Raw genomic sequence first — 23,735 nt, 5'->3', positions numbered from 1 at the left:
GGCAGCAACAAGTACATGTAATCATTGATACCAGTCCCATTGAAAAACCTGGAGGTCCAACTAAAGGTCAGGCTGTTTTGCCACAAGCCTCCTGCTTTGCTGAAGGGACTGCATAGGGCTCTGGGTGAACAGCAGATCGCTCATGCGCAAGACAACAGGATCTCATTTGGAACCCTGAAATCACTCTGGTTGAAAGGCCTACAGTGGTGACTTGCAGGATACAGAACCGGCTCTATCAATCCTCTAGTCCTACATTTGTACCACCTCCACATGAGTAATCCTGAATATTTAAGTGGGGGCAGAAAGATCCCTTGGCCAGTTCTCCCCGGAACTGTACACGATTTGTGGATGCACCCTGGCCCACCCCAAACCCGCTCCCCAATTCTCCCCATCCCAGAAGCCTGGCTAAACTGGACACCAAGGCTTGTAAACTAGGCCAGCTGCATCCCAACCTTGCACATTGGATATCAGGGATGGCCCTGTTCATTATAAGGATATAGTATATTCGGTTACAAGTAGTTCTATTGTGGATCATTGTAGTGCATTGACCGCTCCATTGGCCCCAGTACACCCACTTCAGCTTTGCGTCCAGGGTCAGGCCAACCAGCCAAACCTAAATTAAATTATAGCTTTCTTGGTACATCTTTCTGTCTGGCTCCTCTGCCCCACTGACTGCTGTATTCAAGTGACCTGACTGGAAATGAGGGATAATGTAGTCAAAGGGACGTGAAACCTACCCAAGTTTGTTTTATTAACACCACTTTATTTGTATTGTTGTGTTTTACTAAGGAGGGACTAGATTTGTGTTAAGGATGATATTTCTGCTCCCAAAAGGTGCTATGAACCATAGTTTCTTCTGCACTTCCGTCCTTTATTTGCGAAACATCTCCACGTTTAAATAAGGCACCCAATTCGTAGAAATATAGCTCAGGGTGGACGTAACTAATGTAGGACAAATAAATACACGGAGGATAGGCTTGACTGCTATAGGTGAATTGATGGATAGCAGATACGGATTGATGGATGAATGGCAGAGTGGATGGATAGAGTTATTTATGGCAGGATGGGTGAATGGAAGGCAGACTAGGGATGACAGTGTCAATATGGAAGGATTGAGAAGTGGCAGAGAGAATGTAGGATAGAGTGAATGACAAAGTGGGTGCATGGCAGAGTGGTTGATAGAAGGAATGGGGAAAGACTGAATAATAGATTAAAGAATGAGTGCAGAACAATGTGAATGTGGAATAGTGACACCTGCAGGTGGACAGAAGGGTGGAAGGATGTATGGGTAGATGCATGGATGGAAGAGAGAAGGAAGCTTTTCTAGGAAGGGCTCGGCTCACTTGTTTAGCTTGCTTGGTGGCATCAGCACTATAGTTCAAAGAAGGGGCTATTTTAATTTTCTGGCTACCCCTTTGAACCACAGCACCATCATAGTACACATTCCAACATCTTTTAAATGAAGAGTAATCACCTGCATAACATGGACTCGACTGAGACCGAAACAAACCTTTGCTTTCATAAACACCAAGTCTGGGCAATCACTGAAGATGCGATCTTTATGAGGAGAGTAAGAACACGTAAGGCCTGCTCATATTACTCCTGGGCAACCTCTCAGCGTTGCAAAAAAAGCCATGTACAGAGCATACATCCTCTAAGCTGTGCTCCCAGTCCGTGGGCACAGCCTTTCCTACCCTCTGTGCGGGTCACTAAGTTTCTGTAAGATCTTAATGTGGAGTAAATGGAACGCAATCATTACTTTCCATCTTCTATAAAGCTGACGGCATATCGATATATCCAGTGCTCCTGCCTAGGCCCAAGGTTTTGCTCAGACGCCTGCAGCCAGCACTACTGAAAGTCAGCATGCAGAATTCACCTCATGCCCTTTCCTTCCACCACCAGACACTTCCTGCCACCATCTCTTTCTTGCAGGTTTTTTCTATCACTCCTTTCCCCCTTTGTCGCAGTTTCCCACCTTCAGCGTTCTCCGTTCCCTCTTTTTCGGTTATTCTTTGTTCCGGAATGATTTCTGTTGAGGGTAAGTGGCGGCCCCCAAAACTTGTGACCGCACTAACTCGAATTACTAAAGATTTCAGAATCAGATATTAACTGATGCGGTGTACTTTCAATGTAAAGATTCGAATTCAAATATCCAAAACAATTATTTTTAACCTCAAACTTGGATTTGCAGTTGGTTCCACATGCAAAAATCTAGCTCAGCTTGACTCCTCCCATCTGTAAGGAGTGGGGTAAGCTCCTTACAGCTAAGAGCCAAGACCATTGAGGAAATTTGAAGTAACCGCTTTGGGTAATTCAAATATTGATACCATAAATGTAATTGTAATTTTTGTACTTTTAAAACGCACCAATACCCCAACTGGGGTGCCCTGGTGCTGTAACTTATACCGCTGTGGAACGCTTCCTGGCTTTTTCCCTGTGAAATGTCCACTCCTGGGAACCCCCAAGTGAAGCCAGGCATCCCAGCGGTGCCGGGCCGTTGTGGAGATTAAGCAAGCTATTGCCCAGAGTTGCAGAGTGGGCCACGTGATTTGAATAGACACCGAGGCGAGAATGATCAGGTCTGAGGAAATTGAGCCCAAGACTCGCCGAGGCGGGAATTGAACCCTGGTCCCGGGCCAGACCTCTGCATCTGCGTGCGGAAGGAGGCCTAGTCATTGAGGATGTGTTTTTTGTAGTTGGACCTAGCGAATCGGAAGAGGGCTAGGTGGGAGGGGGGATAGGTATTGCCTCCAGGTCCTTTTGGACTGTCTAAGAGAGCATCTTTCATTATTGGGATTTATAGGTTTCATTTTCGATGCCCCGCCCACTGACATTTACATATGCAAGTTAGCATCATGTGTCTAACTGATGAAGTATACACTTATGCTCTTACGTTATTTTTATTGCTCATGTGATTATTCATTTATACGTGTGGTGATATTTGGTTTCCTTAGCTTAGCTTGTGTGCCTCCATTTTGAGTATTCTTCTGTGTCTGCGAGTCGCACTCGCTCATCCACCCCTCCCGTAGGAATAAGAAAATCACTATTGCAGCAGTTTGTTTCTCAGCTAACTGTGGCCGAAACTAACAAGTTCCTTATCAGTAGTGTTCTCATGCACCAGAGACGCTGAGGCTCTGCTCCGCGGCCTTGGGCAAAGATAGCTAATGTTGCTTTTGCAGGTGCAGATGCCTCTTGTATGATGCCATTGTTCCTCTCTTTGGGGTTCAGTAATTTTCCAGAAGGGGAGTGTCTAACTTTACTGTACCGTGTTATAATGTATTACTGTGATGATATGAGTTAGTCCTCTCGGCGCACTCTTGGGGGTGAGGTCGGACAAGGCCCTCATATGGGATTTTGGGGCCTAATAAAATTATCTTGTTTATTCTGCTCCACTGTCCGGCTGACTTTTTACTGAGTAACTATAGGTGAGTGTGGTAAGTCACTCGGGTGGATTTGAGCCATGCTTGTCAGATGGCGCCCGAACAGGTACCCCGCGATAAGGATCTTTCTCACCCGTAGGTGGGTAGCAGAAGACCGGGGACCCTCTGGTCGGCACGGTGGGTCCGGGTACCCATTTTGATGCCGAGCTTGGTTCTCGCAGCGCTGCCCCACCTTGCTGATCGGGAGATGTCCCGGTTTGGATCTTACACCGGGGTCCGGAAAGCAGAACTTGGAGCTGACCGTGTTGGTCTTGGCAGCCGGAGGTGGAGAACGGTAGAGGTCGGTACCGCATACGGAAGGTGAGTGGTCCGCCTGTTTGAAGGAGCTGGAGTGTTCTGAGAGACTGGGGTGTCTCTAATGGTTTGAGGAGCCAGTGTGCTCCTGGGGCTAGTGTGCTCTGGGGAACTCAGAGTGCGAGTGGTGCTCTGACAGACTTAACAGAGGTTGGGAGGACATTTGTTTGTGGTCATCCGACCGGGTGGTACTGCGGTGGAGCCGTGGCTCATCGCGGGTGGACTCCGGAACTCACCCCGAACCCCTAAGAGTGGCGGTTCAGAGGGAGTGCGTCCTGGGTCCCTCGTGGTAAAGTGCGCAGCAATCTGTACTGCCGCCCGGGTGGCGGATGTGTTCGCCATCCTCAGAACAGTTAGTGTACTGTTCGGTCTGCGGTAGGGTCCAGGTTCCCCAGGACTTGGTCGACGGGCCTTGTCCCATTTTGGTAACACGTGTTTGGCAGGATTTTGATGTATAGGATGTATGTGTGTGTTTTGAATCCAATGTATACCATGTGTGTGTGAATGTGTTAGGAGCTAGTAAATAGAGGTAACGAAATTTGTGATAGGTGTGATTGCATTGTGGTAAAGATGCCGTGCTTCAGTAAGTTGCGGTGCTTCGGATGCTGTTGTTGAGTATCAGATTCTAGATTGGCCGAAAGTCAGCCTGCTCCGGTGGAGGGCTCTCCTAATTTTGACATGTATGTGAAACACTGATTGCCTCCGATTTTGTTTGGTACCCTATGGCACCGCTATACTAAAGACAAGGTGGATTTGCAGTAGCCTCCGACAGGTTGATTTCGATGTGGCTAAATTAGATTATTTGCAAGACAAATTGTTTGCTAGACGTAGTCAGAGCATGTTCGATTCATTAAGGATGTGGCAGAAGGAAGTTAGGGAACGTCAATTGAGAGAAGAGAGGGTGGCTGAGAGAGGGCGGCGCAGACGATGGCACAGAAAGCGAGGGAACATACAAAGAATGAGAATGAGCAACGTATTGAGCGTGCAGATAGGCTTTGTAGGTTGAGAGAAAATAAAAGTTATGTGGTGCGAGAGGATGAACAAGATGAGTTGGAGGATGTTTTGAATACCCGGCCCCCCTCCCCCTCATGCCCCGCAGCCACTGTATCCCGCATTGTCGGTTCTGGTTTCCTCCGGTGGGGTCTCGGACCCACTAGCAAGGGCCCCACACCCGTCTGGCGTGGCGTCTTCTACCACCCCCTCGTTGCTGGCACCCCTCGTTTCTTTGCTTGCGACAAGCTCACCCGCCCCCTCAGTTTCTCTTGCCACTCCCTGCCGCCTCTGCCAGCGCTACCCCCAGTCAGGACTTGTTGACACCGAATAGAGGTTTGGGAAGTGGGTTGCTTTCTCAAGTACGGAAATTGCTTACGCGTTCTACAGTTGGCTTAGATGAAAAAACGGTGGTGGCTAATCAAGCTTGTCAGTGGGCCAGGAATAACTTATTCGTTTGAAGACATTTGGTCCACGATGAAAGATTTTGAACCTCTGATGCAACAGCATGCTTTGTGGCACATGTCGAACATGTTGATGGCACTATGGGAGCAGGGGTATGTAGGAGCAGCTCCCGCGACTTTGCAGGACATAAAAAATGGAGCTTATAGGACTAATACTGGGGTACGGGAGGTGATGCGAAGTTTAAAATCCATATTGCAGTATAGAAATGAATTACCCTCTGCAGGTTCACCACATTTTCCTGGGATACATCCAATGCGTGAGGTGCACCTTATTTTTCACCCTGAGGCCCCCGAAGTGGTAGATCCGGTCACACATGCTGTCACTAGAGCGCGTATAGACGCCCATTTTCAGGAACAGTGGGTATATACACCGTGGAAAAGGAGTGAGGTGTTCGCTTTGAAGGCTCAGCTACCAGATTCTAGAAAAAATCCGACTGCCTATTATAAGGAATTGACAGAAGCTGCATCCTCGACTGTTATGACTTTAGCGGATATTGAATTATTTTTTGGACTACTAGTCCCGGTGGACGTGTGGAGACAGGTGAAGGGTACTGATCATGCAGAGGAGCTAGGTGGTACGTGTACGGAATTGCAGGATTGGGACAAGGAACGTAAGCCAGGGGAAAAGCCGAAAGCGGAGATTTTGGCACTGCCGGGGCGGAATATTAAGTATATGCACTCTCTCATTCCCCGAAGAAAGTGGACTGGGATAAGCTGACAGCCTGTAGACAAAAGAAGGATGAAGCCGTCTGATTTCTTTACCAGGTTTGAGGAGACGTTTATGGACTTCAGTGGACAGGATATGTCACAGGACGGAGGGTTACGACTTTGTTAACAGATTTGTAATGAACTTGTTACCGGAAATATCGGCCAGGTTACAGGCGTCTGAGAGTACGTGGACGACGTCCACTCCCTCTGGCATCCTAAGCATAGCTCCGTATTATGAACACAGAGAAAACGAGAGTAAGGACAAGCAGGAAAAGAAGGCCAAGGATTTGAAGACGAGGGTTTTGTTACAACAGGTATCCAGAGGTCGAGGCAGAGGTGCTTCGCCTGCGACACCGGGACGAGGAGGCAGTGGTTATGGCAGGGGTGACAACAGAGCGATTGGGACCGAATCAATGTGCAAAATGTAAACAGGAGGGGCATTGGTGGAGAGATTGTCCTGAGTTCCAGTCGAATGCTGGCCATGGTAGAGGGCGGGGTCGAGGTGATTCCCAGAGACATGATGGGCAGGCTGATGGTGCGGGGAGACAAGGAGGAAATTGTTTCGATGGCAATAAGGATAGACAACATTTTCAGAGGGGAGGGGGACAGTACTACAATGATGATTATGTCATGGATGATTTGACAGGATTCTCTCATAACTAGGACAGCGTAGGACAGAGCGAGGGACCAGTTTCTGTGGAAATTGATCAACGAGGACCCTATGTGACTGCAGACTTGTCAGGGTCCCAACAGAAATTTTTAGTAGATACGGGTGCTATGAAAAGTTCAGTGGCTCGTTCTCAGGAGCGGCTCTGTCTGGCAAGAATAATATCTCCGTGGGGTTCTCAGGTACTCCGGTGATTAGCCCCATCTTTAAACCACTCACTCTTACGATTGGCCCTTTCACTGTAGATTCCCCTTTTCTGTTGACTTCCAACTGTGGCGAGAATTTGTTGGGTTTAGACTTGCTGAAGAGGTTGCATGCCACCATTTATTGTTCCCCGGACGGTTTGTACCTCACATTGGGTCCTACCGTTGCGCATGCGCAGCAATGTTTTTCCAAAGACGAGCCTTTGCCGCCTGAATTTGAAGGGGTCCCAGAGAGCTTATGGGCCAACAGTGATACAGATGTGGGAAAAATGGATATTGCCCCTGTGACAATTAAGGTTAAGATGGGAGCCCAATTGCCTAGAATACCCCAGTATAGAATATCTAGGGATGGCGAAAGGGCCCTAATACAGATAATCCAGCTCCTGTAACGTGACAGCATCAATAAGTCTGCCCCTTAGTCCTTCTCTAGTCACGCCTCCCAACATTTACTTCGTGTGCGGGGACAATGGGTATTTATGGCTGCCTGAGGGTTGGGGTGGAGTGTGTTATCTAGCTTATATGATCCCACCTGTGTATGTGGCACCTTCTGACTATCATAAGACTCACCGTAGGTTTACCAGCTGGCCAGAGCAGCGTAAAAGGAGGGCACTTCAGGTTGACGACGTAGATCAGACTGACACATCTTTACAACAATGGACAGATTTTTTTAAGGGTCTCTTGCCTTTCTGGGGTCCAATATTTAACAGCAGAGCCATCCGCAGGTTATTGAGGGTGATGGAAAAAGTGGTTATTACTGAAGCAGATATTACTACTAATATGACTGTTGAGATGCAGGCTATAAGATGATTAACGATCCAAAACAGGATGGTGTTAGACGTCATCCTTGCTGATAGGGGCGGAGCATGCTGCGTCATCGGGACGTCCTGCTGTGTTTATATTCCCAACTCGGCCCGACAGTTAACTTAGCAGTACAGAAACTCCACAGACTAGCGACTGAAGTTCATCAAGACAATGGGACGTGGTCATTACAGGGATGGCTCTGGGGTGTCTTCTCCTCGTGGGGCTGGAAAATAATGATGGGAATAGTTGGAATAGTGGCTGTACTCCTGACATGCTGCCTTTGTGTTTACTGTCTTCCCTCATGTTGCTCAATGTGTGCCAGTAATTTGCGGCCCTCAAGAAAAATGACCGGTCAATATCCTGCCTCTACTGCTATTGAACTTCCTGATGTTCGTTGGTTGATGTTAATAGACGAGGATATTTTTGACTGAAATGCATCCAGCCCCTAGCATGGAATGTAAAGGCGCTACCTTTTTAGCTAATGAAGGCTACGCTCCAGTTAGCCAAATGATGCTAAAAGGAGGGTCTGATAGGTTTCATTTGATGCCCCGCCCACTGACATTTACATATGCAAGTTAGCATCATGTGTCTAACTGATTAAGTATACACTTATGCTCTTACGTTATTTTTATTGCTCATGTGATTATTAATTTATACGTGTGGTGATATTTGGTTTCCTTAGCTTAGCTTGTGTGCCTCCATTTTGAGTATTCTTCTGTGTCTGCGAGTCGCACTCGCTCATCCACCCCTCCCGTAGGAATAAGAAAATCACTATTGCAGCAGTTTTTGTTTCTCAGCTAACTGTGGCCGAAACTAACAAGTTCCTTATCAGTAGTGTTCTCATGCACCAGAGACGCTGAGGCTCTGCTCCGCGGCCTTGGGCAAAGATAGCTAATGTTGCTTTTGCAGGTGCAGATGCCTCTTGTATGATGCCATTGTTCCTCTCTCTGGGGTTCAGTAATTTTCCAGAAGGGGAGTGTCTAACTTTACTGTACCGTGTTATAATGTATTACTGTGATGATATGCGTTAGTCCTCTCGGCGCACTCTTGGGGGTGAGGTTGGACAAGGCCCTCTCGTATGGGAGTTTGGGGCCTAATAAAATTATCTTCTTTATTCTGCTCCACTGTCCGGCTGACTTTTTACTGAGTAACTATAGGTGAGTGTGGTAAGTCACTCAGGGTGGATTTGAGCCACGCTTGTCAGATGGCGCCCGAACAGGGACCCCGCGATAAGGATCTTTCTCACCCGTAGGTGGGTAGCAGAAGACCGGGGACCCTCTGGTCGGTGGGTCCGGGTACCCATTTTGATGCAGAGCTTGGTTCTCGCAGCGCTGCCCCACCTTGCTGATCAGGAGTTTCTCAGCTAACTGTGGCCGAAACTAACAAGTTCCTTATCAGTAGTGTTCTCATGCACCAGAGACGCTGAGGCTCGGCTCCGCAGCCTTGGGCAAAGATAGCTAATGTTGCTTTTGCATGATGCCATTGTTCCTCTCTCTGGGGTTCAGTAATTTTCCAGAAGGGGCGTGTCTAACTTCACTGTACCATGTTATAATGTATTACTGTGATATGAGTTAGTCCTCTCGGCGCACTCTTAGGGGTGAGGTCGGACAGGGCCCTCTCATATGGGAGTTTGTGGCCTAATAAAATTATCTTGTTTATTCTTCTCCACTGTCCGGCTGACTTCTTACTGAGTAACTATAGGTGAGTGTGGTAAGTCACTCAGGTGGATTTGAGCCACGCTTGTCAGGATCAGAGTTGAACCAGTATTTGGAAGGAATGTTTCTTTGGGCTTTCATTTTCGGAGGGGCCACTTGGTCTAGAACCTCAATAACAGATTTGTTGTACTGTTCGGTGATGGCGTCTGCATTTTGAGAAGGGGCGAGCAGGAATTGGGCTTTGAGTTTAATTTCCAGTTCGCCGAAGGACGGACAAGATGAAGATTTCTGGACAATTTCTTATGTTTGATGCTTTTGGAGTGGGGGGGCGTGATGATCGAGAAGAGAATGAGGTGATGGTCTGACCAGTCGAGTCGATGTGGACGATGTTGGAGAGGGAGGCTAAATTGTTACTTGGTATGATGGCAGCAAGTGTAGCCCCTTTAGTGTGGGTTGGAAAGTGACATTAAGGTTACTTATCTCCAGAAGATTCATGAGGAGGTTAATAGCAGGGACTTTAAAAATCTCTTTGGAGATTTTAACCTCCACTGGAATGATGTCAGAGTTTGAAAGAGCACTGGGTGAGTAGATCGGAAAGTTCTTCCGCGAAAGGAAGGGATTCACCAGGAGTATGATCAATATTGTGTAGGCGAATGGGTGGCGCACCCTGGATTTTGAGTTCTGCACAGAGGTATTCAAAGGTGGTAGGGTCGGAATTCTGGACGAGCGAGAGTTGAAGTTCACTTTTGTCTATCTTTCCTGAGTATGGAGTAACCAGTGGGATGAGAAGGTCTAGGATAGGTGTAGAGTGGGCCTTGAGCCAAGTTTCCGCCAGGAAGGCAAATGGATTCAGCTATTTCTGTCGCATGCTGGACAGCTGAGCGGAAGTTGACAAGCATGCATGTGAGGGGTTTCGGGTTGTTTATGGGTGGGGGGCACGTATGGATATTGGTGAGTTGGGGGTCTAGGGGAGACAGGGGAAGGCGGGGTCCTGCTTGTCCCCAGCATCACAGGAATGGTAGAGTGGGGGGCGGGAGGGTCAGTTGGATATTTGGGGAGGTAGGAGTTCCAAAGGTGGAAGAGGTCTGAAGGTGAGAGATGGTTAGAGGCACGGGGGTTCGGTGAGAACAGTTGCAACGAGGGAAGGTTCTCCATTGTTGAAGACTGGAGGTGCTTTGTGCATGTACGTTTGGGGAATCCACCCGGTTTAAGAGGATTTCAGAGGAGAGTTAAAATCTTTCCTTAGTTGGAAGAGTTCAGACTATCGGGTCAAAAGATAGCTTTCGATGTTAGATAGGGTCTGTGTGAGATTAGCCTTTGAATTTTCCAGGAAGAGCGGTCTGTGCAGTGTGTGGGTTGGGAGGTCTGGGTGAATGGGAGGCGTTCCCAGGTTGTTGGTCAAGGTGAATCCTTGTCGTTTGTAGGGGAAGTGCATAGAGTTATGACGTGGTGAGATCTTGACGGGAGAGAGAGGAAATACCATCCTGGCTAATACCATGTCTAGGGGGGAAAAGGGGGGGGGGTAGTATGCAGTTTGGCGAAGGTGAAATTTGTACAGGCGGTTTAATAGGAGTCTCGGAAGGAGAGTGCTGGAAGGCAGGAGTGAGAGAGGTGGTGTCTAGTGGTGGGAGGGGATCATTAAATAGAAAGGGTTTGAGAAATTGGGCATGCTGTTGAGGTGTCCGGCTGAGGGAGGGTTGCTGGCGAGTGGGGTGGGGAGTGCGGGGGGATTGGAGGATTGGATTAGAGCAGGGGTCTCCAACAGGTTGATCGCGAGCTACCGGTAGCTCGCCGAGGCCCTGTGAGTAGCTCTCCCCGGCATTTTGATTTTGTAACCCTTTATTTCCTTTTGCCGTTTTTGGACATTTTAATAGCTGTTTCCGCCCTCACCCAAATCAGCTGCTCTGATAGGCTTAACTGAGCTTAGCTGGGGAGTAGGAGGCGGGCTGAATATGACGACGTTGTTAGTCATCTGAGTTATCACTACGCCACCTGCCTTCCGCAGCGTAGCACCGTGTTTTTAATCTGCATGACATGTGTCGGTGCAGAAAGACGCCAGAAATCTTGATAGCATGGGCAGTGGCGTGGCGCAGGCAGTACTGAGCTGCTAACCTACCTAACCTTGCGCCACCTGCCTTTTCCAGCCTGGCACAGAATCTCTGATCTACGTGGGAAGCAGCAGATCAATCAGTAAGCCACGTCGTGAAATAGTTGTGTATGCTTTTTAGTTGTGAACAGTGGCAGCTGGCGGGGCAGCGCGGAGGGAAATAACAAAAGCAGTCTGCTTGACCTCAAAGGGTATTTTCCCCTGCTTGGTGTCCCCTTGCCCTGTGATTCTTACGCTCATCTTATGAACTCTTAAAATTAATTTGCACCAGGTATTGACAGCAATCGAGCAACAGAAATATGTATTTACATATTAGAGAAGAACATTTTTCATGTATTCCCGGCAGCAGGGGACAGAAAATGCGTAATTAGCCCCTTCTACAAATAGTTTGGCAAATAAGCACTTTTACATTCTAGGGACCCCTGTTATAGCATTTTAGACTTCCCTCAAAAAGATGTGCTTTGGTTGTGTATTCTTGGCACGAGGCTTGTTAAGCGCCTGACCTAGTATCAGTGTCTGCTGGTCAATGTGAAAATAAAATGAGTCCGATAATTTTAAACATGTGTAGTGTGTCGTGTGCATGGATGGGTGTGACCTGTTCCATGGCTAGTCAGTTGTCCATTGTGTTTCCTGTACTGGTTGTTTTCGATATCACATTGCTAGTCAGGCAGTTAGTGCTTACGTAATATGTTTCCCCTGCCAGAGTCATATATTTAGGTAACTTTATTTGAAAGGTTCTTAGATGTATGTTGGTGTGAAGAGAGAAAAGTACTTTTCAGCAGGTCAGCTGGCAGTACTGTGATGAGTATGGCTTCAGTGCTTGGTTGCATGGCGAGGGTGTAAAGGGATTTGTTTTTGAAAGGGGAATGAATAAATACACTGCACAGAATGGTGTCATGATACCTTATCAGTCTACCATTAGTCGCCCAGGTAATGGTTTGCTCTCAAAACTAAATTTCAGCGGGGCATATCAACAGTAGAGGGTTCCTGCGCAGTACACACTCTGGATTACTTATTGGTGGGCCGAAGTTGTTGAGGAGGATCACGGCAAAGAAGAACAGTGGGAGGTGCATGACCCAATGTCACCCCAGTGATATGTGATAAAAAAATATATCATCAGGTATCATGCTCCATTAATTGTCCGCAAAGCTTCATCTGGCATGCAAATATGAGGCCCTTGCAATTATTTATCACCCGTGGCATCCAGGTCCAGCACGTGACTGGCAGTGTAGCAGCTCTTCTCCCTGAGGGCACTTGAATCTCACACACACAGCCATATGCTGTGTCGGGTAGGCACTTTCATCTGTGGAGCTAAGAGGCTCTTGGGGCGCCAGCAGCAGGTTTGGGTGACATGGCAAAAGAGACACATATATAACCCCAGCCTCACCAACAGCCCCGGTTGCTGTCAGGCCTCTGAGACCATGCACCGCCAAGTCACCAAGCAGAACCCTCAACTAATTCAGAATCACTATATCACCATCCCCAGGCACCACTAGCAGCAAGTTTCGATCACAAGGAATCTGCTGTGCACCTCACAGTGTGTACAAACTGATTGGTTGAGCACTGCTTTCATGCAGCCATCATAAATTAGCTCCAGAGTCCATATTCTTCCACCCTTTATGTATGTTTTTTAAAAGGTCCAAAATAATATTTTGTGTACCAACACAGAATTTGTCAGATGTAATAGAAAGAAAACAAGTGACAATCAACAATTGCTGAACTGAATTTTTCATTTTGCGGTCCACGGGGAATCAGTTCACTGCAGTGCATGTTCAAATCACAGTGTGGTCTCTAAAGAAATTAGGCTTAAAGTCAATGAAGCTGGGTATGGGGGGTGTCTCGTAAAAATGTGCGAGTTGCTTGGCATTTAGTAGCTCACAATGATTTTTACTGATCAGAAGTAGCTCTCACTACAGAAAAGGTTGGAGACCCCTGGATTAGAGAGTCATCACGCGTAGTATTGATGCCAGTAAGGGGAGGGACTGGGGCAAGGGAGGGTGAGGGTGCATCAGTCATTTGGGAGGCTGCAGTGTTAAGAGGTGGGGTGGATAGAAGGTAAGATAATGTGCTGAAGTGTTGTTCAAAGATGGTGAGGTGATTTTCAGAGGCCTGGATTAGAATGTTATCGGATTAGAAGATGGAGAGGTCTATTTTTCCGGGGATAGTATGGGAGGGGGAGGTGGACAATTTAAAACCATACAGGATTTTACATTATTTAGTGATGGGAAGGTGGTGGAGAAAAATGTTTTTCCATTTGGAGGAGCGTTTGGAGTAAAAAATGTAGTTTGTTTTTATTATGGAGGATAGACTATGGTAGTTATCAACAAATGGGGTTTCATGGTGGCCAATAAGTAGTTTGTGTTTGAAGTTTCTTTTCGCGTTTTTGGAGCGATTGGGTGGGTAGAGGATGGACCAAGAGTTCGGTCCATGTCTAGTAATGGGCGAGTCCTGTGGATTGATTCGGAATTCTGCTGTAGTGAGGGGGTGTGTGAGGGGTGGCATGGTGGTTGCATTAAGGAGGCTAGGGGTGGGGTAAATGATCTCAGTCAGTTGAAGCAATATTGTTCTTTAGAGAAAGTGAGGTCTGGGAGGAGAAGTTTAGTCAAGAATGAGTTGCACAAATTAACTAAGACTCCTTGCTAATCAAGTCATATCAAGAGCAGGGAGACAGCGAAGGTCATCCTGATGTTCAAACCGTAGGATGGGATAATTGAGTGAAGTTGCCAATCATTATCTTTCTTTTGCAGTGAAAGGGGGCTTTGCTAAGTGCTTACACAATTGCATGGAGGGGCTCAAAGACCTGTCGCATATTTCTCTGCCACCCTTGAGCCAGTAGCTGCAGCACTCCGGAATGTCCTTAATCCGTGGCGGCAACAGGCTTCAGCATAGAGATGTAAAAAAATTGTGATGGGTTATCCACGGAGTGTCTTTGTTCCCCACTCTGTTGCATTATTTGTAACCAGAACTCAAACACTTAAACAGCTGCTTCACTAAGTATGAGCAAATTATACTTGTGGCAGAGAATGTCGCACTGAAGTGCTGCGTGGTTTTGTATCCTGCTACTTTATTGCCCGTTCCAGACAATGACAGTGAAGATGGTTAAGTGGAGCATGACTGTTTCGATGTTACTGAACTGTGCACCAAGACCAGATATACAAGATGAGCTATCTGAACTTGATTTTGCAGTTTATGGATGGCTCATATTTAGGACCATTGAGGAAATTTGAGTGCCGCCTACGTACTTTGTACAGTTTAAGGAGTAGTTGACGCTTTCTGGCTTCACGGAGTATTCTCCACACAAGTGACTGAAATAATTGCTCCTACCAGAGCCTGTGTCATACCTGCTGAAGGTGACCCTTTTAACAGATAGCCAGTATGGTGTTGGTCCAGTAGGCCCAGGCAGGAACACCACCTTTTTACATGCTCACGTTTAAAGAGGACATCTTCCTTGAATGTTGGCACTTGAGACATTTTCTTGCATGCTTGTATGTGATAATAGGCCAGATGTATTAAGGCCCCGTTTCGCGATTTCCTAATTGCTAATCTTTGCGATTCGCAATTAGGAAATCGCAAAACAGAATGTATGAACGTGTGTTTAACACGTAGCGAATCCTAGGGGATCTCAAATGACCTACTGCATGAATATTAATGAGGTAGGGCACAAGTTGCGACCCCCTAGGAATCTTAAAAATCACAGGGATAGAGGCCTGCTGGGCTCAGCAGACCACCATATCGGATTGCTTTTAAACAAAGCATTTTTTTCTTCAATGCAGCCTGTTTTCCTTTGAGGAAAACAGGATACTTTAAAAAAAATAATAATAAATGAAGTTTCCTTTTATTTTTTTTAGGAGCATGCAGTGGTTGGTGGGACCACTGCCTGCTCTTAAAAAATTATTTAACATTCCCAAAGGGGAAGGGGACCCCTTCCCACTTGAGACTGGGTTACCACCTTCTTGAAGTAGGTGGTAATATGCGAATGTTGTGACCGCATTCACTGTCACAAAACATTAATGCATAGTTAGGATTCACCATTTGGAATGGACGCCTTAAAACATGACCCTTCCAAATACCAAATCGCAAAATGGCTTTGCGATTTGCTAACAGGTTACCGAATCACAAAATTGGGTTTGCTGCATCAGAAATGCATTTTTTCGCATTCGCAAATAGAGCAATTCTGCGAATCGGCCAGTTTACGAGGAGCAAAATGCATGATGCATCTGGCCCAGTATTCCCTGAAATTACTTTGCTTACTTTTACATTTCTTCATAGGCATATTATCAGAGCCTTCAACATACTGTACAAGAGCCAAGTTCACTGTGCCAAATGATGATGGTTATTGTTCACTTGGCGACAGCTACGTAAAGATAGCCCCCCATCGATTGACTGGTGCTTTGGCATGGCAACATGGGTGAAGTTTATTATACAAGTGACATCACTACCTTGTTTAGGGAGAGGAGCAGTTTGTGGACACTTAAGTTCACTCAATTCTGAAATTCTAGCCCAGTTGAATCGGGCCTCCCTTCTCTCCCTCCCTTGGCTCTACACCAAGACGGGCACCCAGATGAAATATACCCACAGTTAACTGGGAAGTTCGATCATGCTCAGGGATTTTGGCGTATTTATCCTCCCTAGGCAAACAAGGATAGGGTTCATTAAGTAAAAGCATGACTATACTTCGATGCAAGCATATAATCTATTTAACAGCATAATGGTTGAACTGTGCATTTTCTTTATCATTCTTGTGATGTGTATTATTCCAGTTTGTTTCCTTCTCTTGATAATTGCAGTGAAAGCATTTTACACAAGAATATTATTGCTTCAATAACTGCGTGAAATGCCAATGAGAGTTTTTCTTGTGTTTCTATCGGGGCATACAGGAGTTACCAAACAAAAGGGCTTTGGATCGGTTTCTACAATTTCCTTGGGGAGTCAGGGTTGTCATGCTCTGCGGTTGAACACACCACTCGTTACCTTGCTAGGTGAGGGGTACAGATGGTGCACTGTGAGCTAGCCAGGACTAAAGAAAACATATCCTTATGGTGTTTGTGGACTATTGCATGCATTTTTTACATTTGTTCAAAAACGAACAGTTTTATTGAGAAAGCATGGACTGCACAACAATGGCTTTGGTGTTGTGCAGGACTTTGGACAGGTATGGTTCCAGAAGGGATTCAGAACTTCTTCAGGGTACCCAAAAAGAAATGATAAAGTAAGGAAACCTCTTCAAGTGTTACAGATGCCTGCCAAAGTTGTGGTTGTGAAATGCTCTGCAAACAGTGAGCAACAGATGTGCTGACGAGGTCGCAAAGTATTGTGCCCATATTGTTTGTACCTTTAATGGGGAGTATACAAATAAAGGAACAGATGAGCCCAATTACAACCTTTTATAACTGATTATACATGAGGGGAGGTAAAGAGCCTTCAGGAAGAGGCGTCCGAGGCAGAACAGCAAAGTCGGGTCATAGCAGGTTGTGTCAAGAGATGGAAGACATGTGTTGCCGAATAGTATTTTGCCGTCCTGTTCATGTAAGGAGGAAGCCCTTGTTAGACTGTTTAGACAGACTTGGTTTAACCCAGATTCAGATTGATGGCTGAACTACTGCAGTTGACGTGGAATTATATAATGTTTTGTGGGTTTAATTGGTGTTCACAAGGATAGTCTCTAGGGTAGATTTTCTAGGACTTTGAGGGGTACAGACCTCTGCTTTATTCTCTGTGGGGCTTTATGCTATACATGGTCTTGATTTGGAGATCTTTTACTGAAGTCTCCACTATGCGGAGACATTTCTGTTAGCCCCGATTTAACTAGGTTTCCCCAGTTTACCCAACTTTACTTTAAAACTGGTTTAGGCGACTTTCGGTCCTCCTGTCTATGCATGAATAGATCTAAACCTGAACACGGATGATCAAAACCTATTTCTTATCTTCTGTATTGCTGCAATTGAATTTCTTGTATGCTAAATGCTACAAAGACTTTATTTAATTTGATGCTTTGGCATGCCTGTGGCGCTTTTGTGCATTTACAATATGTTTGAGATTTATATACATCAATTTAGACCTTTATTTGTAATAAAGCCTGCTTAATCATACTGGTTCCTGATACTTAATGTGTGGCCAAATGGGCGACACTGTAAATCGAAGTGATTGATATCAACTCTTTCCCTAGCAGGCAACTAAAAAAAAGTTTAAACACAGGTGAAATGGTAAGACCGGCCCAGCACTCTAGCACTATATGCTTAAAGCCATGACTTCGACAGGACCCCAGTATTTAAGGAATTTATTCCACCCTTACTTAATCTATCCTTACTCTAGGGTAAGCGTAACCTAGTGTTGAATCCATGAGTCAATACGGTGAGACAAGGTAGTTATTTTAAATACTGTGGACCTAAACTCAAATTCTGATCTGGCTATTTTAATTATGCCAGCATGCCTTGGTCTCTTATGCTAGTGATGGGAAGCCCTTTCAGGCAGCCATGCACTACAAAAATCACAATAATATAACAAACATTGGCAAATTAGGTTAACCTGGTTTAACATCAGTATGCAGGATTTGGGGAGGCATGTAGAAGTTGGTGAATCCAGGTAGCCAGACAACAGTTTAACACAGATTACTTCCACCAAATGGCGCTAAAGAAAGGGAAACTCCAAATCCTAGCCAGATAGCAACGCCACACATCCCCTTCGTTCCGGCCATGTGGACACCAGCATTTTCACAAATTTCCTTTTTTGTAGACATTTCAAATAAGTGCAAACCTCTTGAAGAATTTCATTTGCCAGGAAGCGGCTATCCCCTTCTTCCACTTCAGGTTTCGTGATTGAAGTCACATGGCCGAGATCACCTATCGGGGAAGGAGGGATGAAAACAAATTAAATAGTTGAGTAATATCCATTCCGTTAATCACAAGTGTGACGAGACTGCAGGTATTTTCTCAGCATATTTTCCTAAATATTTAATATCAGTCCTTTTGGAGACCAAAGCAATGAGTATACAAGGTTGATTGGGCAGTCCAATTAAGCCCTGCAGAGAGTTGCTCATGCATGTGTATTTGAGGTGCACAGAAGAGACTGGAGTAACCACATAATGACTAAATCCCTCAATAGGACATTCATGGAAGGGATCCAACAAGACAGTGTCACAGCTGTGAATGCAGTACTCCATCATTAATTTAAGACTCCTTATCATTAAATAAATGCTACACAGTAATCCCATACATACCGACCATCGCTTTGGACAGTTCAGTGAAGGCCCAAAGGGATAGTACTGCCAATGATTACCTATATTATCAACCTCCTAATCAACAATTTATTCCAACTCTGTCCTTAAATCATTTCAACCACACTTCAGAACACCAGTCACTGACCTATTGCATCCATGTATCTGGATTACACACGCTCTACCTCTACATTCTATGACTGGCTGAATACTTCAGCAACATGTCAATACCATACCCCCTCCCCCTTTACAAAACGTTAAGGCAAAAGCAAACCAATCTAAATACAATTACGATGAGAAAGATCAGCAATGCTTTGCTCTATAGGTACGTCAGTTTGAGTCGCAACGAGTGGACTGTAATTTTTCTTGGTGACTAATGCTAGGTGGGAGGGACAATTTGCATTTTCCATACTCTAGTTCGGCTACTGAACAGATGAGCTTGCAACACTTAGGATCCTTCAGTCCGTAAATAAGGTCAGAGCCTTTTGGAGCAAAGTGTTGGACAGAACTGATGGTTGCTCGCTGCACTATGCTAAGGTCACCTATGGCTCTAGTATTAGAGTCTGTACCATCCTCTTTAAACCTAAGACTAGCATGAACCCTGGTTTTATGGGAGACAAAAACTGAAACTTTGGCAGTCATAATATCCCTTACTTCGAAGAGCAGTCCAGTTTTCCAATTTTGTCTGCTTTACTCTAAACATAATGAAGGAGCTATATAGGATGAAATCTAGAGTGATGTCTGTGAAGGTTACATAATGAGTTATCATCAAAATCCAGAAAGGAGCAAGGAAATATGGGGGTTCACCAAAACATTCTCCCAATCAAATTCACTGCACTTATTGTGAAATAATTACTAAATAGAGGTCAGAAAGCCCCATGGGGCCAGATTGTAGTCCATGCTTTTTGAAGATATCATCTTTCAAAAAGACTAGTTACATTTTATGAAAGGTCTATCAAAATTACTAATCATTACATAGAAACAGGCCATAAAGAAAATATGGAATGAGTCATTTTAGCGAAGATACAACCTACTGACAGCCACAAGTACCTAACCAAGATGCTAACAGAAAGAGCAGAGGTGGGTGTATTGCTTATCACAGGTCTGAACGACTATACCATGGGTATAACTGAATTATTTCCAGTGATTTATGGGGATTACAATCCTGATGGAATTACTTGTACAGACAAGACTTGCATGGGCTTTACATTATGCTTTTAATTTGTAATCCTTCCTTTCATAAGAACTACTGTATCCCGCCAGGAAATCAATCCGGTCCGACAAGCATCAATAGATTTTTATCTCCACTTATGTTGCCCATCGATCTGGACTACCCTCTCCAGTGGACTTCAGATACGGTCTGTTATTTAGGCATACAGGTCCATCCGAAATCAAAGCTGGTTCTTAGTAAAAACTATGGCAAAGCGATTGCTAGGTTGGAGGAGGATGTGGATCGGCAGATCCGCCTTTCCTGGTCCTTATTGGGGAGCATAAAGCTTATGAAGATGGTGGTGCTTGCCAGATTTTTATTCTCATTTTTAAACATTCCGATGGTGCTCGCTGGACATATAAGATAAAACGCTCGGTTAGTGAGATTGGCCTGGGCAGGGAAGTCGCCTTGTGTCAAATGGGATGTACCCACACTGCCCTACTCTATGGGGGGGGGGGGGGGGGGTTCTGGGGGCTCCAGATCTAGAGTTATATAACAGTAGTACAGGGATCCGATGCTTTTCATTGGATTCATGATGAAACTGGCACCCCGCACATGCAGATCGAAAAGGTGGCAGCAGCGCTTGCTCCTCTTCTGCTATTATTGTTCGACTCCCTCCAGGCGGACTAGTATTCCAGACGGTCAACTCTGTAGTGCATGCCTGGTGGAATCTAGTGTAGAGGGAGGGCACAAGTCTATATTGCCCCGACTCTGATAGAGTGGTGTCACTGGCTGCTGGCCTGCGGGAAAAAGGGGATGTGCAGGCCCTTGGGACGCTTGATGTCACCAAGACCTGTTTCCTGAGGGCAAAGCCCTTGAATGGGCTGAGATCGAGATCAAGAGGCACGAATATACACCATTAGCTTGGTTTCACTTTGACAGGGTTAGACATGCACTTTGTGAAATACTGGGTGAGGATATGTCAAAACCGCCTGAGTAAGTCTCACCTTTTGCGCTACGCCTCCCCAGAAGGATTGTCTCTATTGCCTATGATCTAACGCAGGACTATAGAAGAAATCACTTCACTAAAACTTGATTGGAATGGCAGACTGATGTGGGGATGGCTCTTGACACTACTTGGCAGTACTGTTCTGAGGTTACACAGCATGTCTCCCTAAACTGTAGGCATCGCTTTATCCACTTTAAATTTCTCCGAGTTTTATACACCGGAGAGGCTGTTTAAATATGGTCTTCGAGATTCTGCGGACTGAGCATTGGAGTTGGTTTGGCCGGGTTCTTACATATTGCCTTGTCATGCCCAGTGAGTGCGATGTACTGGTAACATTCAGTCAGTCAAACAAGCTTTATTCAACTTAGTCATAAAAGCATTACATATAAAAATTTATATAAAAATGAAATTAAAATTTATACAAAATTTAAAACAGAATTCATTGTGATAAAAATGACCAATTTTAAGATACATCAAGTATTAATTGATAAAGTGCATTTTCAAAAACCTTTAAATGTTTTGCTTCTAATAGTCCAGGCCCATCCTAGCTATTTTGCCACAGCTATATATATTACAGGGCTTGGGTTTGTGCAGATGATTCAAGTTGCCACAATTCCACTCTGAGTGCCTAATAGTTTAGCCATAGGTCGCAGCCAGACTCTGCGCGGGGCAGAGTAGGCCGGACACACAATTAGTAAGTGGCTAACTGTTTCTTTGATATCTGGGCAAAATGGACAGGAGCTACTTCCACCGTTTGACCATCTGGATGTAAAAGATCTGATAGGTATACTACCAATTCTCAATTGAAAATAAAGTCTTCTATCCAATGGCTTTGTTATGTCGTCCCAGAATGTCTCGAAATGAGTCTCATCCTTGAACTCCATAAACACCTCTGTTAATGAAAGTGGGGGGACGGTCCTAAAGTGTTTCGAAGATATCATCTCCCAATACAAGCCCTTGAGGACCTTTTTTGATGGAAATACAGCATTGGTTGGGTCTTCCCATGTTTCCGCCAGTCCCAGCTCTGAGAACCGCTCTAATTCCAGAGAGCCATTTTATCTGGTGAAAGGCATCACATTTAATAATGTCCAGGAGTCCCATGGCAAATATTTTCAGCTCAGGCGTTACCCATATGCGACGCCAGTACAATACAGGACTGAGATTTGCAATGATCTCAATTGGTTTTATGCCTAGGTCCTGTAAAACTGGGTCCATGGGGGTACTGTGGAAGCATAACAAGATTTTGTAGGAACCTGTTTTCGGAGGCCATTAGCTTACTTAGATTTCCCTGTCCCCACATCTCAACCCCATAAAGTGCTGCACTCACGGCCTTTGCGTTATAAACTTTAAGTGCAGGTGCCATCGGTTTTGTCAGGGATTTTGCATGTTCGCGGGTCAACGCCCCTGCGATTTGCCTGTGCTTGAGGGTAGCCAGGTCAATCTGTTCATTCCATCTTAGATCATGTTGGATGGGAACACCTAGATATGAGAACGATTTTACTTGCTCTTGGGGTAGGTTATTCATCAAGACCTTTCCTTTGAATGACTTGTGTTGATTAAAAGACAAATTTGGATTTTGAGACGTTAATTTCCAGGCCATGGTCAGTACAATACGTTTCAAAAATTTTGCAGACCACTTGGGATCTTAGAAATAATAAGACAGTCGTCGGCAAACATTAAGATTGGTATCTTAGCGCCTGCTAAAATTGGTGCGTCAACGTTTGCCTCCAACAGGGTCTTTGCTACATTGTTTATGTAGAGGGAGAAGAGGGTAGGCAGTAGCACGCAGCCTTGGCGCACTCCTCTCTCTCTACCGGGAACTGATTAGTAACATGTCCTGGGGAACCCCATCTTATCTGGGTGTAATTATGCTCATGTAATTTGATAATCATAGAAAGAAGGGTGGGGGGCATGCCCATGTCATTTAAGGCAAACCAAAGGTTGGACCATGGTACAAGGTCAAAAGCTGCCCTCAAGTCTATGGAGGCAGCATACAGACTTCCTCCCCCAATTTGAACGACCTTCCAGTAGAGCATTGCAAAATGTAAGACTTGGTCGAGCGTGCTTATGGAGGTTCTAAATCCTGCTTGGAGGTGGGTCAAGATGTCCATCTCCCGCTCCCATTCTTGGACCTTATTTAATACCAGTCTGCCATAGATCTTCTGGATGGTATCAATTACACTGATCGGGCGATAATTGCCTGGAAGCGATATATCGCCCTTTTTGAACACGGGGATTATTTCCGCCCCGTTCCAGGATTCTGGTATTGGGGATCCACTGGCTACCATGTTAGCCAGTAATAGTATGTACTTCCCCCAGGGTTCTCTATTATTGAGGAAGATGTCAGCTGGGACACCATCTATACCTGGCTCCCTTCCAGGAGTGATAGAATCTAGTGCACATTGGATGTCCATGATAGTAAATGCATCTTCCGTACAGGGGGTATAAACTATCCCTTCTCTCTGTCCTTGTACTGGGATCATATTTTTCAAACACTGAGTGAAATCACAGGTCTTTCTCTGCCATTGGACCAGCTGCTGGCATTACTGGGGTACACTGGGAAATTGCAGAAAGATGAGACAATAGACATGGGATTGTTGCTTGCCAAGCGAAGCAATTTCGATGGGCTAGAGCTCGTGGACTTTCACCATCTGTAACGGACTGGTCCAAAGATCTGGTGTAACCCAAAAAAAAAAAAACAGGTCATGGATTGATTCATGAAAACAAATTTCAAAATAATCCCCGAAAAATCTTTGATGCACCAAAGGGACGGGAGGTGGGCTGATCCATGGTAACAGCAACTACTAGCTAATAACTGCGTTAATCTGCATTTCTGTGGACTGGGTCACTACTTGAGGAAATTGAATTAGCTGAAGAACCTAAAATTGGGGCTATGAGGATCACTGGTAGGTGAATACCACCTTTGGAATTCTGCCCAAAAGGACCCAATCTACCTGCTGGAATGCACTCGATTCAGCTTGAATACTGGCCAACAAACAAGTTATTATATCCACCATTTAGGGGGATCGAAGAA

The 23,735-nt window shown here is 45.4% G+C and overlaps 1 protein-coding gene across 1 annotated transcript in view; it reads right to left on the bottom strand.

Moving 5' to 3' along the window:
• Nucleotides 1-23,735, bottom strand: part of WEE2 (WEE2 oocyte meiosis inhibiting kinase) — a 137,984-nt gene that overhangs the window by 17,962 nt on the left and 96,287 nt on the right. Inside the window, exon 9 of the mRNA XM_086953609.1 lies at nt 18,083-18,168. Coding sequence (XP_086809735.1) covers nt 18,083-18,168 — 86 coding nt within the window. The remainder of the gene's footprint in view (nt 1-18,082; nt 18,169-23,735) is intronic.

The sequence above is a fragment of the Lissotriton vulgaris genome, chromosome 1_2, assembly GCF_964263255.1.
Source record: "Lissotriton vulgaris chromosome 1_2, aLisVul1.2, whole genome shotgun sequence".
Taxonomy (NCBI): domain Eukaryota; kingdom Metazoa; phylum Chordata; class Amphibia; order Caudata; family Salamandridae; genus Lissotriton; species Lissotriton vulgaris.
This window is presented reverse-complemented; position numbering and strand designations above follow the sequence as displayed.